Raw genomic sequence first — 20,030 nt, forward strand, 5'->3', positions numbered from 1 at the left:
ATCTTTAAGCAGTTTGGTAGTGTGATAAGGGTGAGTGGTACTTCCTTATATTAATTCATAGGCACATGAGTGTTTGGTGATACTTTTCATACCATTGATGACTATTTGCCACTTAAATAGTTTATTCTGTCATTTGCTGTGGTTTTTAGTTCTGGGACTTTTTCCTTTAATTGGGAAGTGTGTCTTATTAATTTGTAGACATTATTCTGGGTAGTAATACTTTTTTTGCTATATGTGCTACAAGTACTTTCTGTTCCATGAATTTCAAGTAAGGTAAATTGGACTCTGAAAAGTTTGTGGATCTAGAAAGAGTATGTTTTATTATTCTCTAATGTTTTTGCATTGGCAGTCTTATTTGCTAAAGTTTTCCCTATTCCAAAGTCTGTAATGTACTTAGAGTTTATTTTGGGGTCTGTTGTTTCACACCATTTATTCAGTAGTTTATTGATTTGTGATGTAATCTCTCACATCTCAAAGTGTTCCTGTGTGTTGAGGTTTGTTTCTGGACATCTTATTGTTTTCATGGTTTTAGGTATTGTAGTTTTGTAATTTGACCCATCATTTGGTAGGAAGTCTGCTTCTTTTTTTTTTTGTAAGTCATGAACCTTGTATGTGCTTCTTCACTGTCTTGTAATATTTAAGAACTGTTTTGTTACTGGGGCACCTGGGTGGCTCAGTTAGTTGAGTTCTTGGTTTGCGCTCAGGTCATGATCTCTGGGTTGTGAGATTGAGTCCCGCATGGGACTCTGCTCAGCGAGTAGTCAGCTAGAGATTCTCTCTCTCCCCCTCTCCTTCTGCTCCTCCCCTCACATGTAGGAACATTCTCTCTCTGTCTCAAATAAATAAATAAATCTTAAACTTGATCTTAGCCTAAAGGCTGAGAAACAACTCAAATAAGTAAACCTTAACGAACAGGAACGATTTTATTAGTTTTACTGAAAAATTCTATTAGAAAGTAGATTGAAACCATACTTAGTTTATGAATTAATCTTGGAAAAATTGTGACCCTACTGTTCATATATGTGGAATAAGATTTTGTACCTTTCTTAAAATGGCATTGTCCACTGTTAACTAGATTTAGTCCTAGCTACTAATATTATTGTAAAAAGATTGTATAATGGTAAGTAATATTTTAAATTATACTTTAATTATTTCTGGAAGGCCGGGTTGATACTGATTTATCCTAACCTTCTTTTCTTTTTTTTTTTTTTTTTAAAGATTTTATCTATTTATTTGACAGACAGAGATCACAAGTAGGCAGAGAGAGAGGAAGGGAAGCAGGCTCCCCGCTGAGCAGAGAGCCCGATGTGGGGCTTGATCCCAGGACCCTGGGATCATGACCTGAGCCGAAGGCAGAGGCTTTAACCCGCTGAGCCACCCAGGCGCCCTGACCTAACCTTCTTTTCAGTAATTTTTTCTAATTATCTTATTAGTGCTAAAAATTTGTATATTTTCTTGATTTTTCTAAGTTATTAAGAAAACTTTGCATCTTTCTTTCCTTCCTAAAGTATTAGTTGGCATATAATTCATATGTAATCCTTTTAAAATTCACAGTCCTAGTGTAATCGTTTTTAGCTTGTGCAGAGTTGTACAGCTATTACCACAATTACTTTTAGAACATTTTCATCATTTCAAAAAGAAACCCTGTAACCTTTAGCAATCACTCTGCGTTTACCCCTTCACCCTGGATCCCTTGATAACCAGTAATCTGCTTAAAGAAGTAATCTGCTTAAAGAAAGCAAAAGAAAAAGATTCTGTAGATTTGTCCGTTCTAAACATTTCATATAAATAATATCATAGTATATGGTCTTCTGTGATTGACTTCTTCTACTTAGAATAATGTTTGCAGTGTTTATCCATGTTGTAGCATGTATCTGTACCACATTCCTTCTTATTGTTGAATAATATTCCATTACATCGCTATCCTACATTTTATCACCAGTAGATGAACATTTGTGTCTTCAGTAATGTTGCTGTGAGCACTTGTGTACAAGATCTCATGTATACATACCTGTATTTTTATTTCTCTTAGATACATACCAAAGATTGAGATTACTGGGTCATATGGTAACTGGTTTTAAGCTTTTGAGGAACTGTCAGTTTTGGAAAGCAGCCGCACCACTTTACATTGTGAACAGCAGTCTGTGAGGGTTCTGATTTCTTTTTGTTCTCATCAACACTTGTCATTGTCTGCCTTTTGGATTTGTTCTTGTGGATGTGAAGTGGTTTCTCATTGTGGGTTTGATTTGCATTTCCCTGATGGCTAGTGATGTTGAGCCTCTTTTCAGATGCTGTTGGCTATTTGTCTATTTTTGAAGAAATGCAAATTTCATTCCCTTTACATATATTTCTGGATACAAGTCTCTTCAGCTATAGAGTTTGAAACTATTTTCTTCAATTCTTGGAGTGGTTTTTCCTTTATTAATGGTGTTTTTGAAGCATAAAAGTTTAAAATTTTGATATTTATCTACGTTTTCTTTTGTTACCCCTGATTTTGGTGTCATATCTGAGAAACCATTGCCTCATCAAAGATCAAGAAGATGGAAACCTATGTTTTCTTCTAAGAGTTTTTTGTTTTTTTTTTTAAAGATTTATTTATTTATTTGACAGAGAGAGATCACAAGCAGGCAGAGAGGCAGGCAGAGAGAGAGGAGGAAGCAGGTTCTTTGCTGAGCAGAGAGCCTGATGCGGGGCTCGATCCCAGGACCCTGAGATCATGACCTGAGCCGAAGGCAGCGGCTTAACCCGCTGAGCCACCCAGGCGCCCCTCTTCTAAGAGTTTTATAGTTTTATATCTTACATTTAATTCTTTGATCCATTTTGAGTTAATTTTTTAATATGGTGTTTGACAGGAATCCAACTTCATTCTTTTGCACGTGTTATTCAGTTGTTCAAACACCATTTGTTGAAACAGACTATTGTTTCCCCCACTGCTACTGTGTTTGTTGAATATCAGTGGACTGTAAATATAAGGGTTTATTCTGGATCTCTATTCTGTCCATTTGATTTATGCATTTATCCTCATGTCTATGCCAAACAGTTTATTATTACAGATTTATAATAGATTTTGAAATTGGGATTGTGTGTCATCCAGATTTTTTATTCTTTTTTCAAAATTGGCTATTTTGGATCTTTTGCATTTCCATATGAATTTTAGAATCATCTTTTCCATTTATTACAAAAAAAGCAAGTTGTGTTTATTTTGATAGAGATTGCATCAAATCAGAATATCAATTTGGCAAATATCACTATTTTAGCAATATTATACCATCTACTCCAACATGGGGTGTTTCATTTTTCTAGGTCTATTTCTTTCAGTAATGTTTTGTGGTTTTCAGAGTATGATGCACTTCTTTACAGAAAAGTATTTGCATTTCTTTGAGTTTGTATTATTTCTTTTTTCTTTAATGGAATTCATCCTTTTAAATTTAAATTCAATGAGCTAACATATAGTACATCATTAGTTTCAGATGTAGTGTTCAATAATTTATCAGTTGTGTATAATACCCAGTGCCCAGGTACATATTATTCCTAAATATTTAATTTTTATGCTATTCTAAATGGAATTGTTTCTTTATTTCCTTTTTGGGTGGTTCATTCCTAATTATTAATTTTTATATAGTGATCTTATACCTGCAACGTTGTTCAATAAGGTTGATTCTTTAGGACTTTCTATATGTAAGATTATGTCATCTACAGATAGAGATAATTTACTTTTTCTTTTCCAATATGGATGTCTTTTGTTTCATTTTGTTCCCCATTACCCTGGCTAGAATCTCTAGTATACAACTGAATAGAAAAAAAGAGTAGACGTCTGTGTCGTGTTCCTGATCTCATGGGGAAAGAATCTACTCTTTCATCCTTAAGTATGATATTTGCTCTGTGGTTTTGTTGATACACTTTATCAGATTGAGGAAGCTTCCCTCTATCCCTAGTATTTGATTGTTGTTGTTTTTATCATGAAGGGGTTTTAGATTTTGGCAAATGCTTTTTTTTACATTTCTTGAAATGATTTTTTTTTTTTTTTTGTCTTTTATTCTATGGGTATGGTGTGTTATTTTACTTGATTTGGGATGTTAAACTAACTTTATGTTGCTGGGATATTTTTGTCTTTATCTGGCTTTGGTGCTAAGATAAACCTGGCCTTGTAGAATGAATTAGAAAATGTTTCCTCCTCTCATATTTTTGGGAAGAGTTCAAGAAGAATTGGTATTCATTCTTTTAAAATGTTTGGTGGAGGGCTGTCTGGGCAGCTTAGGTGTTTAAGCATCCAACTCTTGGTTTTGGCTTGGGTCCTGATCCTCAGGGTTGTGAGATTGAGCCCTGTGTTGGGCTCTGCATTCAGTGGGGAGTCTGCTTCTCTCCCTCTCCCTCTGCCCCCCTGTACTCTCTCTCTCTTTCTCTCAAATACATAAAAAAAAAAAATAAAATGTTTGTTAGAATTCACCAGTGAAGCAATCTGGTACTAGAATTCTTTATGTTGGGTAGTTTTGAATAACTGATTAAACCTCTTCAGTTATTATAGATCTGTTGAGATTTTCTATTTGTTCTTGAGTTTAGGTGATTTGTGTGTTTCTAAGAATATGTCAGTTTTGTCTTGGTCATCTAATTTATTGATGTAAAATTGCTTATAGTATTCTCTAATAATCCTTTTTATTTCTGTATAGTTTGTAGTGGTAACTTCACTTTAATTTTTGATTTTAGTTATTTACATTCTTTCTCTTTTTTCTTTGTCATTCTAACTAAAGGTTTATTCATTTTGTTGCTATTTTCAGAGTCACCCTTTGCTTTAACTGACTATTGTTTTGTTGTTACCTTTTAAAAAAACTTTCTACACTAATCTTTATTATTTCTTCTTTTCTGTTTGGTTTCACTTTGATATTTCTTCTCTGTTTCTTCAAGGTATAAAATTAGATTATTAAGTTGAGTTATGTTTTCTTTTTTAACATTGGCATTTTATAGGTATAAATTTTCCTCTGAATACTGCCTTTGCTGCAGGCTGTAAGTATTAATATTTTTGTTTTGCTTTCATTCATTTCTGAATATTTTCTGACTCTCGTGATTTCTTCTTTGACCTATGGGTTGTTTCTGAGTATATTATTTAATTTCCACATATTAACACATATTAACTTTTTAAAATTTTTCTTCTGTTATTCAGTTTTGGCTGTAATCCACTATGATTAGAAAAGATATTTTGTATAATGATAATGTTTTTAAATTAAGAATTGTTTTTTGGCCTAACATGGTCAGTTATGGAGGATTATCCATGTGTACTTGAGAAAAATGTATATTCTGCTCTTTTGGAGTAGTATGTTCCATAAACATTTGTCAGGGTTACTTAGTTTATAGTGTTTTTTAGGCCCTCTTCATCCTTGTTGACCTTCTGTCTAAGTGTTCTAGTCATTATTTAAAGTGGAGTATTGAATTCTGCAGCTACTACTGTAGAGAACTATTTTTCCTTTCAATTCTGTAATTGCTTCCTTTATAATTTAAGGGCTCTGTTTGGTTTATAGTTACGTCTTCTTGAAAATTGATTCTGTAATCAATATATACATCCTATATATCCCTTTGCTTTTTTAACTGTTTTTGACTTTTTGTCCAATATATTTATATCTATTCCAGTTCTGTTTATTCTTTTCCTGGTTATATTTTCCCATTCTTTCATTTTCATTCTGTTTATGTCTTTTGGTCTAAGTGAATCTTTAAAAAAAATTTTAACTCTAGTATAATTAATATACAGTATTATACTAGTTTGAGAGGTACAATATAGTGATTCAGCAATTCTATACATTACTTGGTGCTCCTCATGATAAGTCTGCCCTTAATGCCCTTCATCTATTTCACCCATCGCTCCTTTGGTAACTATCAGTTTGTTCTCTATATTTAAGTGTCTGGATATTTTTGTCTCTTTTTTCTTTGTTCATTTGTTTCTTCAATTCCACATATAAGTGAAATTATATGGTATTTATCTTTTTCTGACTGACTTATTTAAAGTGAGTGTTTTAATCAACATTTTGTTGTATAATGTTTTCTTTATTTTGTCAATATCTGCCTTTTGATTAGAGAGTTAAATCCATGTATATACAAAATAATTACTAGTTAGGATTGACTAACTTCTGACATTTTATTATTTATTTGCTGTTGTCTGATAGGTGTTTTTCTCCCTTATATCCTCAGTTACTGTCTTCCTTTGTATTTAGTTGATTTGTTATAGTGGCACATTTTGATTCCCTTCTTATTTTTTTGTGTGTGTATTCTCTTGATGTATTTTCTTTGTGGTTACCATGGGTTTACATTTAGCATCATGAACTTAAAATAATATAATTTGAATTGATGCCATCTTATACAATAGCAATACTAAAACTCATCTATATTGCTCTTTCCCTCCACTTTACAGTATTGTTGCCACAAGTTGCATCATTATAAATTGTGTGCCCTGTAACACAGATCTATAATTTTGTTGTGTTTTTCTTTGAAATATGGTAAATGAAAAGTTGCAAACCAAATATTACATAATAATACTGGCTTATGGATATATCTTTATCTTTACTGGGGTCTTTATTTCTTCATATGACTTTGAGTTACAATCTTGCTTTCTTTCAATTCAGTCTGAAGGACTCCCATTAGCATTTCTTGTAGGGCAGATCTATTAATGAACTCCTTTCGTCTCCTCTATTAATAAATACTCTTTGTATCTTCCTTTGTTTACCTCTGAATTTCTTAATTACTTTCTAAATTTTGAAGGACAGTTTTGCTGGGTATGTTGATACTTCTTTACTTTCAGGTCTTTAAATATGTTATCCCATTACCTTCTAGCATCCATGGTTTCTGATGAGAAATTAGTTATTAATCTCATTAAGGATCTCTTCTATGTGACAAGGCACTCTTACTTTCAAGATTCTTTTTGCAGGGGCTGAATTTCAAAAGGCTGATTATAATTTGTAGGTCTCTCTGTTGATTGTTCTTGGGAGTTTGTTGGGCCTTTGGATTTGTAGATATATATCTTCCATCAAAATTGGGACTGTCATGGCCATTATTTCTTCAGATGTTATTTCTGCTTCCTCTTCTGTCTCTTCTCTTTCTGGGATTCCCATAATGTATATGTTGGTCTAGTTAATGGTGTCCCAAATTTTCAGATAGGTTCTGTTCACTTCATGTTCTTTTTGGTGTTTCAGTAATTTTACATGTTTCTTCTTCTAGCTTGCTGATTCTTTCTTTTGCCTGCTTTGCATCTGTTAGATGCTTTGGAGAATCATCCATTTTATTGTAGTTTTTTAGCTCCAGAATTGTTTGATTCCTTTTACTGATTTCTTCCTTTTTAACTGACATTCCTTTGGTTTATACATTGTTTTCCTGTAAACTTTTTTTCATGTTTTTCTTCAGCTCTGTAAGGATATTTAGGATAGTTATTTTAAAGTGTGTGCGTTATAAATCTGATATCTGGGGTTCCTCAGGAATGTTTTCTGTTAATTTGTATGTTCCTTTGGTTAAGCCATACTTTTATGTTTTGTTTTTTGTTTTTGTTTTATTTTATTTTTGTATGCCTTGTGATATTTTATTGTTGTTGAAAGTTGGGTATTTGAGTATAACTTTGGAAGTCAGATTCTACTCCTTTCTGAAGTCTTGCTGCTTTTTTAATTGTTTGAAGGCTGTGGTAGTCTGTTTAGATAATCTCCCAATCTATATTTGTAAGAGTTTAAGGTCACTTGTGTAAGGTCACTGAGGTTTCTATCCTTTAGCTTTTGTTCACCCCCTATTGTGTCATAGTTTTCCTTGAATGGCAGGAGCCAAAACAAAACACAAAGAAGCAAAAACAACAACAACAAGAACAACAAAACACACATCCACAGACATAAAACAAATCCCTCTCCCAGTCTTTGTATTGTCTCTATGCTAAGACTCTTCTTCAGTACTTATCCATATTTGCACTGCACTCAGAGCTCAGCCAAGGGTAAAACTTTGGGTCTTCTTTTCTCTTTTCTGAGCATGCATCTTTCTCTGAGCCTCTGTGTGGCTTTCTAAATTCTCCCAAATCAATGGGTATTTTTGAATGTCCTAATGTCCCCAAGAATCTTCTAAGGCTTTTGCTCCCATGTGTGAGGCATTCTGTTGTATACCTCAACCAGTAATCTTTTGTCCCACACATCTGTGGTTTGTTAGTTAACCTTTGATATTTTTGAGCTATTTCCTCCATTTATCCAGTCTTTGATCCCAGTTGGATCAAACAGACATAATCGCTTTGTATCTATAATTCAGGTAGAGCCCATAGATAAATTGGAACAGACACACATATTCGTTTACTCTAAAGTCTGTTCTGCTTCCTCCCAAACGAGGAACCAGGATCTCCAACTGGGAACATGGGCTCCTGCCATTCTAAGAATATCACTACTTTAAAATTGTTTTTAAAATGGTCAGCTTGCTGGAGACAGTGTGGGAAGGGCAACTGAAAACTCCATAAATCTTTTGTCCCATTTTTAAGTTGCTTTTATTCTTAGCTCAGCATTTGCTTAGTTGTTGTAAACCTTTGAATGCATTCCATAGTTTTTCTAACATTGGTTCTGAAAGTTTCTGCTTTCTTTTTGATATTTCTGCCAGGGCAAAATGCTTGGAGCTGTATTATTTTCCTGATGTCACTCATCACCTTTAGTTTTAAATGATAGCTTTACTGTATATATATGGTTCTGCATTGGCAGGTGTTTTTTTGTGTGTTTGTATTTGTTTCTTTGAGCACTTTGAATTGTTATCTCAGTGTCTCTGGCATCATTATTTCTGAAGAAAAGTCAGGTAATTTTACTGAGGTCTCTTGAAAATGAGGAATGGTTTTTCTCTTGTGTTTAAGATTTTCTTGTTTTCAGCTGTCAGTATTTTCACTGTATGTCTGTTTGTGGATTTATACATGTACAATACTTGGAGATTGTTGAGCTTCACAGATGTTTAGATTAAATTTTTTTCACGAGTTTTAGGAATTTTTCAGTCATTATTTCTTTGAATTTTTCTTCTATTTTTTTATTCTCTTGCCTGTTCTTCTGGTAGTCCCATTATGCTTACGTTGGTGCAGTTTGTGTTGTCCACATTTCTCTGGGGCTGTTAACTTTTTTGTTACTCTTTTTTTCTTGGATTTATCTTTGTTTTTTTCTTATTTTTGTCATCTCATGTTAAATATTCAGCTACACTAGTGACTTTTTTTGTGCTCTTCATTTTGTTAATTTTGCTTTTTAATAACAGGATTTCCATTTTCATTTGAATGTTTTAAAATAATTTATATCACTTTATTGGCATTTTTTATTGGATGAGACCTTTTCATTTTATCTTTTTTTGTTTTTTAATGATAATGATTTTTAATGATAGTACCCTCAAAGTTCATCCATGTTGTAGCATGTGACAGAATTTCCTTTCTTTTTAAGGCTTCATTGTTTTCTGTTTTATGTATAGACCCCATTTTTAATCTATTCATCCAACATCTGGGTGGTTCTACCTCTAAGCTATTATGAACAGTGCTGGTATGAACGTGGGTGTGCAAATATCTCTTCAAGACCCTGCTCTAAGGAGTGAGCTTGCTGGATTATATGGTAGTTACATTTATTTTTATTTTTAAAGTTTCTTTAAAGATTTTATGTATTTATTTGAGGTAGAGAGCACATTTGGGGGGAAGAGCATGGGAGAGGGACAACTAGACTCCCTGCTGAATGTGTGGCCTGACATGGGGTTTGATCCCAGGACCCTGGGATCATGACATGAGCCCAAAACAGACAGTTAACCAACTGAGGACTGAGCCATTCAGGTACCCCTAGTAGTTATTTTAATGTTTTAAACAGTTAACCAACCCTCTTTTAAGATTTATTTATTTATTTGAGAGAGAGAGTGCATGTGAGTGTGCGTACATGAGTGGGGGGAAGGGCAGAGGGACAGGGAGAAGGAGAGAATCTTAAGCAGACTCCCCACTGAGCAGAGGGGATGCGGGGCTGGATCCAATGACCCTGAGATCGTGACTTGAGCTGAAATCAAGAGTTAGTTGTTTAACCAACTGAGACATGCAGGTGCCCCTCCTCTCTCTTCCTGTCATTGCTCTGTGTAATAAATGGAAATTTGAGAAATACTCAGAGTGCTTTCTTAGCTGAAAGCCAGTATTTTTATCTTCAAAATATTACTCTAGCTACTGTAAGGCAATATATGAAGTATGAGATCATGGCTAGAGTAGAGTAGTCGTTGACGTAAAACTTAGTGCTCACTTCTGCAGATAATGAATGTGTAGCATTTATGTGGGTATACTCTATTTTTAGATATTATATTTATTTAATATCTTATGAAAATAATCAAAGTTTTATAATATATTTTGGAGAAAATATAGCTCTGGAAAATAACATTAATTTTGAAATAGTTTTAAAACGGATTAAAAAAACAGTTATCTGGGGGAAAACTCCGACTTTGAAAAACTTGAGGAAAATTTCATCATGATCAAGGGAACTGGGCATTATCTGAATCTCAAGTATTATAAAATTATGTTGATATTTTTGCAGTATTGTCCTTTTTTCTCCTGGTGTAGTTATGTGTATACATCTAAAATAGATGAATTATGAAATATATAGTGTTTGTCCCAAGTACTATTTATGTAAATGAACTCATTTTTATTCACATAATTAATGCTTTTTCACTATACAGTAATTTCTACATTGTAATTTCAAAAAGTACATTTCTACATAGGTTTTCACATTTAATTGCTTCAAATTCTTAGCTTTTGTGCCAGAAAGCTGTAATACTTTTTTATTTCCTGAAAAAAAGTAAACTGTGACTGGTATTTAAGTTACTGTTTGTACTAAGTTTTTTTAGTTAAGTGAAAACATAAAATTGAAAACACTACGAATTTTTTACTGTCGTTTTGTAGATTAATTAAATATAATATATTTCATTTATATTTATTTGTTTAATACTTATTATATTTGATTGTGATATAAGTCCTCTGATTTAGGCCTTTGAAGACAATTTAACTGAAGCAAAGAAAGAAATTGAAGCATCACAGAGTAAATATAATGCTCTGTCATTGCAGTTGAATAATAAACAGACGGAACTTAACCAGAAGGATATGGATATTACCCTTGTCAGGCAAGTATATTCAGTTTTTAAATTTAACATTAAGTCATTAGTTATTCAGAATGGTGACATATATGAATATTATTAGCACTCTAAAATGATAAGAGTATGTCTTCTTTGAGGACATATGTTTGTGTGTTGAAACTATCTGGAATTATATATACCAAACTGGGAATAGTTAACTAAGAGAATCAAAAGATTGGAAAGAGCATTCTCAAAGAGTAGTCTTGTCTCCATTTTTGAAGATTTTTTCAATTTATTTGACAGAGATCACAAGTAGGCAGAGAGCAGGGGGAAAGGGGAAGCAAGCTCTCTGCTGAGTAGAGAGCTCAATGTGGGGCTCGATCCCAGGACCCTAAGATCATGACCTGAGCTGAAGGCAGAGGCTTAACCCACTGAGCCACCCAGGTGCCCCTTGTCTCCATTTTTTTTTTTAAATTTTATTTATTTGACAGAGAGAGATCACAAGTAGATGGAGAGGCAGGCAGAGAGAGAGAGGGAAGCAGGATCTCTGCCGAGCAGAGAACCCGATGCGGGACTCGATCCCAGGACCCTGAGATCATGACCTGAGCCGAAGGCAGCGGCTTAACCCACTGAGCCACCCAGGCATCCCCTTGTCTCCATTTTTAACAAGGACAGTGCATTCATTCATTGTTTCCTACCAAAATATTCCCAGCCAGGTGTTATATAATGTTCATTATTGTTCTAATGGGCAATATATGAGAAATCCAATTTGACTTTTTATTTTATTATATTCTTTTTTTTTTTAAATGTTTTATTTATTTATTTGACAGACAGAGATCACAGGCAGGCAGAGAGGCAGGCAGAGAGAGGAGGAAGCAGGCTCCTTGCCGAGCAGAGAGCCCGATGAGGGACTCGATCCCAGGTCCCCGGGATCATGACCTGAGCTGAAGGCAGAGGCTTTAACCCACTGAGCCACCCAGGCACCCCAACTTTTTATTATTATATTCTAAAGAGTTCTAGTTTATGAGATATTCTTTCTGTACTAACACAAAGTAGAATTATTTGAAAAACTTGTGTTTTTAAGTGTTTTGAAATATTTTATACTATCTATTAACTTATTTCAGTTACCTTTATCAGAAAATGGTGTTAGAACAAATAATAAATATATAAATGTATATGCATTCATATATACACGTTATCTGTATACACGTATATACATATACACGCATGTATGTATATGCATTTTTTACTTAAACTAGTTAAATCATACAATCAAAATTTATCATATGCTTCTGTAAGTACAATTTCATTTTCTGGTCATACTATCATATATTTAAATACATAAATGTGGGGAGGAGTCAAGATGGCGGAGAAGTAGCAGGCTGAGACTACTTCGGGTAGCGGGAGATCAGCTAAATAGCTTATCTAAAGATTGCAAACACCTACAAATCCAACGGGAGATTGAAGAGAAGAAGAACAGCAATTCTAGAAACAGAAAATCAACCACTATCTGAAAGGTAGGACTGGCGGAGAAGTGAATCCAAAGCGACGGGAAGATAGACCGCGGGGGGAGGGGCCGGCTCCCGGCGAGCGGGGGAGCAACAGAGCAAAATCGGGACTTTTAAAAGTCTGTTCTGCGAGGGACATCGCTCCAGAGGCCCAGGCGGGGTCAGCGCGGCCTCAGGTCCCGCAGGGTCGCAGAAGGATCGGGGGTGTCTGAGTGTCGCAGAGCTTACGGGTATTAGAAGGGGAAGCCGGCTACAGAGACAGAGCCGAGGAGTGACTCTCAGCTCGGGGTTACCTTGAACCGGTCGCAGGCTCGGTCAGCTCGGAGCGCGGCCGGAGGCCAGGGTGACGGGAGTCATTGGGCGCTGTTCTCTGAGGGCGCACTGAGGAGTGGGGCCCCGGGCTCTTGGCTCCTCCGGGAGGCCGCCATCTTCATTCCCGTCCTCCGGACTCTAAGGAAAGCGCTCAGGGAACAAAAGCTCCCGAAAGCAAACCCAGCAAACCCGAGCGGATTACTCAGCGCGGCCCCAGGTAAGGGCGGTGCAACTCCGCCTGGGGCAAAGACACTTGAGAATCACAACAACAGGCCCCTCCCCCAGAAGATCAACAGGAAACCCAGCCAGGACCAAGTTCACCTACCAAGGAGAGCGGCGGAATTCCAGAGGAGAAGAAAGCAAAGCACGGAACTCATGGCTTTCTCCCCATGATTTTTTAGCCTTGCAGTTAACTTAATTTTTTTTTTCTTTTTCAATTTTTTTTTCTTTTTCTCTTCTTCTGCTAATTTTTTTTAACTTTTACCGTTTTCTTTTTTAACTTTTTTAAATAGTTTATCTAATATATATATATTTTTTTCCTCTTTTTATATTTTTTCTTTATCGGCTTTCTTTTTTTTAATAGTTTCTTTTTTTTTTTTTTTTCTTTCTTTCTGAACCTCTTTTTATCCCCTTTATCCCCCCTCACAATTCGGGATCTCTTCTGATTTGGCTAAAGCATATTTTCCTGGGGTTGTTGCCACCCTTTTAGTATTTTACTTGCTCCTTCATAAACTCTTATCTGGACAAAATGACAAGGCGGAAAAATTCACAACAAAAAAAAGAACAAGAGGCAGTACCAAAGGCTACGGACCTAATCAATACAGACATTGGTAATATGTCAGATATAGAGTTCAGAATGACGATTCTCAAGGTTCTAGCCGGGCTTGAAAAAGGCATGGAAGATATTAAAGCAACCCTCTCAGCAGATATAAAAGCCCTTTCTGGAGAAATAAAAGAACTAAAATCTAACCAAGTTGAAATCAAAAAAGCTATTAATGAGGTGCAATAAAAAATGGAGGCTCTCACTGCTAGGATAAATGAGGCAGAAGAAAGAATTAGCGATATAGAAGACCAAATGACAGAGAATAAAGAAGCTGAGCAAAAGAGGGACAAACAGCTACTGGACCACGAGGGGAGAATTCGAGAGATAAGTGACACCATAAGACGAAACAACATTAGAATAATTGGGATTCCAGAAGAAGAGGAAACAGGGGAGCAGAAGGTATATTGGAGAGAATTATTGGAGAGAATTTCCCCAATATGGCAAAGGGAACACGCATCAAAATTCAGGAGGTTCAGAGAACCCCCCTCAAAATCAATAAGAATAGGTCCACACCCCGTCACCTAATAGTAAAATTTACAAGTCTTACTGACAAAGAAAAGATCCTGAAGGCAGCCCGGGAAAAGAAGTCTGTAACATACAATGATAAAAATATTAGATTAGCAGCAGACTTATCCACAGAGACCTGGCAGGCCAGAAAAAGCTGGCATGATATATTCAGAGTACTAAACGAGAAAAACATGCAGCCAAGAATACTATATCCAGCTAGGCTATCATTGAAAATAGAAGGAGAGATTAAAAGCTTCCAGGACAAACAAAAACTGAAAGAATTTGCAAATACCAAACCAGCTCTACAGGAAATATTGAAAGGGGTCCTCTAAGCAAAGAGAGACCCTAAAAGTAGTAGACCAGAAAGAAACAGAGACAATATATTATAACAGTCACCTTACAGGCAATACAATGGCACTAAATTCATATCTCTCAATACTTACCCTGAATGTTAATGGGCTAAATGCCCCAATCAAAAGACACAGGGTATCAGAATGGATAAAAAAACAAAACCCATCTATATGTTGCCTACAAGAAACTCATCTTAAACCCGAAGACACCTTCAGGTTTAAAGTGAGGGGGTGGAAAAGAATTTACCATGCTAATGGACATCAGAAGAAAGCAGGAGTGGCAATCCTTCTATCAGATCAATTAGATTTTAAGCCAAAGACTATAATAAGAGATGAGGAAGGACACTATATCATACTCAAAGGAACTGTCCAACAAGAAGATCTAACAATTTTAAATATCTATGCCCCTAACGTGGGAGCAGCCAACTATATAAACCAATTAATAACAAAATCAAAGAAACACGTCGACAAGAATACAATAATAGTAGGGGATTTTAACACTCCCCTCACTGAAATGGACAGATCATCCAAGCAAAAGATCAACAAGGAAATCAAGGCCTTAAATGACACACTGGACCAGATGGACATCACAGATATATTCAGAACATTTCATCCCAAAGCAACAGAATACACATTCTTCTCTAGTGCACATGGAACATTCTCCAGAATAGATCACATTCTTGGTCCTAAATCAAGTCTCAACCGGTATCAAAAGATTGGGATCATTCCCTGCATATTTTCAGACCACAATGCTCTGAAGCTAGAACTCAATCACAAGAGGAAATTTGGAAAGAACCCAAATACATGGAGACTAAACAGCATCCTTCTAAAGAATGAATGGGTCAACCAGGAAATTAAAGAAGAATTGAAAAATTCATGGAAACAAATGATAATGAAAACACAACGGTTCAGAATCTGTGGGACACAACAAAGGCGGTCCTGATTGGAAAATATATAGCGGTACAAGCCTTTCTCAAGAAACAAGAAAGGTCTCAGGTACACAACCTAACCCTACACCTAAAGGAGCTGGAGAAAGAACAAGAAAGAAAGCCTAAACCCAGCAGGAGAAGAGAAATCATAAAAATTAGAGCAGAAATCAATGAAATAGAAACCAAAAAAACAATAGAACAAATCAATGAAACTAGGAGCTGGTTCTTTGAAAGAATTAATAAGATTGATAAACCCCTGGCCAGACTTCTCAAAAAGAAAAGAGAAAGGACCCAAATAAATAAAATCATGAATGAAAGAGGAGAGATCACAACGAACACCAAATAAATACAGACAATTATAAGAACATACTATGAGCAACTCTACACCAACAAATTTGACAATCTGGAAGAAATGGATGCATTCCTAGAGACATATAAACTACCACAACTGAACCAGGAAGAAATAGAAAGCCTGAACAGACCCATAAGCAGTAAGGAGATTGAAACAGTCATCAAAAATCTCCAAACAAACAAAAGCCCAGGGCCAGACGGCTTCCCGGGGGAATTCTACCAAATATTTAAAGAAGAACTAATTCCTATTCTCCTGAAACTGTTCCAAAAAATAGAAATAGAAGGAAAACTTCCAAACTCATTTTATGAGGCCAGCATCACCTTGATCCCAAAACCAGACAAGGATCCCAACAAAAAAGAGAACTACAGACCCATATCCTTGATGAACACAGATGCAAAAATTCTCGCCAAAATACTAGCCAATAGGATTCAACAGTACATTAAAAGGATTATTCACCACGACCAAGTGGGATTTATTCCAGGGCTGCAAGGTTGGTTCAACATCCGCAAATCAATCGATGTGATACAACACATTAATAAAAGAAAGAACAAGAACCATATGATACTCTCCATAGATGCTGAAAAAGCATTTGACAAAGTACAGCATCCCTTCCTGATCAAAACTCTTCAAAGTGTAGGGATAGACGGCACATACCTCAATATTATCAAAGCCACCTATGAAAAACCCACCGCAAATATCATTCTCAATGGAGAAAAACTGAAAGCTTTTCCGGTAAGGTCAGGAACACGGCAGGGATGTCCGTTATCACCACTGCTATTCAACATAGTACTAGAAGTCCTAGCCTCAGCAATCAGACAACAAAAGGAAATTAAAGGCATCCAAATCGGCAAAGAAGAAGTCAAACTATCACTCTTCGCAGATGATCTGATACTATATGTGGAAAACCCAAAAGATTCCACTCCAAAACTGCTAGAACTTGTACAGGAATTCAGTAAAGTGTCAGGATATAAAATCAATGCACAGAAATCAGTTACATTTCTCTACACCAACAACAAGACAGAAGAAAGAGAAATTAAAGAGTCCATCCCATTTACAATTGCACCCAAAACTATAAGATACCTAGGAATAAACCTAACCAAAGAGACTAAGAATCTATACTCAGAAAACTATAAAGTACTCATGAAAGAAATTGAGGAAGACACAAAGAAATGGAAAAATGTTCCATACTCCTGGATTGGAAGAATAAATATTGTGAAAATGTCTCTGCTACCTAAAGCAATCTACACATTTAATGCAATTCCTATCAAAGTACCATCCATTTTTTTCAAAGAAATGGAACAAATAATCCTAAAATTTATATGGAACCAGAAAAGACTCGAATAGCCAAAGGAATATTGAAAAAGAAAGCCAAAGTTGGTGGCATCACAATTCCGGACTTCAAGCTCTATTACAAAGCTGTCATCATCAAGACAGCATGGTACTGGCACAAAAACAGACACATAGATCAATGGAACAGAATAGAGAGCCCAGAAATTGACCCTCAACTCTATGGTCAACTCATCTTCGACAAAGCAGGAAAGAATGTCCAATGGAAAAAAGACAGCCTCTTCAATAAATGGTGTTGGGAAAATTGGATAGCCACATGCAGAAAAATGAAATTGGATCATTTCCTTATACCACACACGAAAATAGACTCAAAATGGATGAAGGATCTCAATGTGAGAAAGGAATCCATCAAAATCCTCGAGGAGAACACAGGCAACAACCTCTTCGACCTCAGCCGCAGCAACATCTTCCTAGGAACATCACCAAAGGCAAGGGAAGCAAGGGCAAAAGTGAACTATTGGGATTTTATCAAGATCAAAAGCTTTTGCACAGCAAAGGAAACAGTTAACAAAACCAAAAGACAACTGACAGAATGGGAGAAGATATTTGCAAATGACATATCAGATAAAGGGCTAGTGTCCAAAATCTATAAAGAACTTAGCAAACTCAACACCCAAAGAACAAATAATCCAATCAAGAAATGGGCAGAGGACATGAACAGACATTTCTGCAAAGAAGACATCCAGATGCCCAACAGACACATGAAAAAGTGCTCCATATCACTCGGCATCAGGGAAATACAAATCAAAACCACCATGAGATATCACCTCACACCAGTCAGAATGGCTAAAATTAACAAGTCAGGAAATGACAGATGCTGGCGAGGATGCGGAGAAAGGGGAACCCTCCTACACTGTTGGTGGGAATGCAAGCTGGTGCAACCACTCTGGAAAACAGCATGGAGGTTCCTCAAAATGTTGAAAATAGAACTACCCTATGACCCTGCAATTGCACTGCTGGGTATTTACCCTAAAGATACAAACGTAGTGATCCGAAGGGGCACGTGCACCCGAATGTTTATAGCAGCAATGTCTACAATAGCCAAACTATGGAAAGAACCTAGATGTCCATCTACAGACGAATGGATAAAGAAGATGTGATATATATACACAATGGAATACTATGCAGCCATCAAAAGAAATGAAATCTTGCCATTTGTGACGACGTGGATGGAACTAGAGGGTATCATGCTTAGCGAAATAAGTCAATCGGAGAAAGACAACTATCATATGATCTCCCTGATATGAGGGAGAGGAGATGCAACATGGGGGGTTGAGGGGGTAGGAGAAGAGTAAATGAAACAAGATGGGATTGGGAGGGAGACAAACCATAAGTGACTCTTTTAAAGATTTTTTTTTTATTTTTTTTTATTTATTTGACAGAGAGAAATCACAAGTAGGCAGAGAGGCAGGCAGAGAGAGAGGAGGAAGCAGGCTCCCTGCTGAGCAGAGAGCCCGATGTGGGGTTCGAACCCAGGACCTGGGATCATGACCTGAGCCCAAGGCAGCGGCTTAACCCACTGAGCCACCCAGGCGCCCCCATAAGTGACTCTTAATCTCACAAAACAAACTGAGGGTTGATGGGGGGAAGGGGTTGGGAGAGGGGGTGGGGTTATGGATATTGGGGAGGGTATGTGCTATGGTGAGTGTTGTGAAGTGTGTAAACCTGGCGATTCTCAGACCTGTACCCCTGGGGATAAAAATATATGTTTATAAAGCTGAAAAAAAAAAAAAAGAAAAATAAAAAGAAAGGATGAATACCCAAGTTTTGTAGCAACATGGACGGGACTGGAAGAGATTATGCTGAGTGAAATAAGTCAAGCAGAGAGAGTCAATTATCATATGGTTTCACTTATTTGTGTTGCATAACAAATAGCATGGAGGACAAGGGGAGATGGAGAGGAGAAGGGAGTTGAGTGAAATTGGAAGGGGAGGTGAACCATGAGAGACTATGGACTCTGAAAAACGATCTGGGAATTTTGAAGGGGTGGGGGGTGGGAGGTTGGGGGCACCAGGCTATTATAGAGGGCACGGATTGCATGGAGCACTGGGTGTGGTGCAAAAATAATGAATATTGTTATGCTGAAAAAATAAAAAAATTAAAAAAAAATAAATACACAAATGTGAGATATTTATATATATAATATATAAATTCTGTGTGTTTGTATTATATAATATTTGTGTGGTTAAAACTTGATATGTACATACATTTTTTGTATATCTCTCTATTCAGTATATATTTGTATGCCTTTACATATATTAGTACATTGCAAGAGCTATAGATATATCAGGGCAGGATTTTTGGTTAGATAGCAGTTAATGTATATATATTAGTTTATTACCTAAGCAAAAATTCATTGTATCACAATTTAAAAATCTTATCATAGGATTGAGGACAAGTATTAAATTAAGGATGACAGACCGGTTGGCTTATCTATTCATGGTATAATTATTTTTTTAAGTTTATAATTTGATGAAGTCAGAAAAATAATTATAGTTATGGAATCGTGCATTTGTAAGAAATCTTAAAGTTATCATTTATTGCTATCTTTTTCTCAGTAAGATAATATGCCTTTTAGTCATTGCTTGATACTTAGAGTTTGTAAGTTGACGTACTTTTTGAGACTGTTCTTTTCACTTTATATTGTTTATATTTGGACATTGTTTCATTTATTGAGTTGAAATTTGCTTTTTTACAATTATCTTGTAATCCCATTTATCTTGAATCCTTATCTAGAGCATCTCAGAAACAATCTAATCTCTATTCTGTAGCCTAGATCTTCAAATAATGGAAGATTATTTTCAAATAATCTTTAAATAATATCTTTATCTGTAACTTTATCTTTTCATT

The 20,030-nt window shown here is 35.8% G+C and overlaps 1 protein-coding gene across 7 annotated transcripts in view; it reads left to right on the top strand.

Annotated features, from left to right (window-relative positions):
• Positions 1–20,030, top strand: part of CNTLN (centlein) — a 301,590-nt gene that overhangs the window by 88,264 nt on the left and 193,296 nt on the right. For 6 of the 7 annotated variants that reach the window (XM_047700244.1, XM_047700246.1, XM_047700245.1 and 3 more), the window contains one exon: positions 10,967–11,100. In XM_047700244.1, coding sequence (XP_047556200.1) covers positions 10,967–11,100 — 134 coding nt within the window. The remainder of the gene's footprint in view (positions 1–10,966; positions 11,101–20,030) is intronic. The other variant, XM_047700247.1, reaches the window with a different exon arrangement.

The sequence above is a fragment of the Lutra lutra genome, chromosome 13, assembly GCF_902655055.1.
Source record: "Lutra lutra chromosome 13, mLutLut1.2, whole genome shotgun sequence".
Lineage (NCBI taxonomy): Eukaryota > Metazoa > Chordata > Mammalia > Carnivora > Mustelidae > Lutra > Lutra lutra.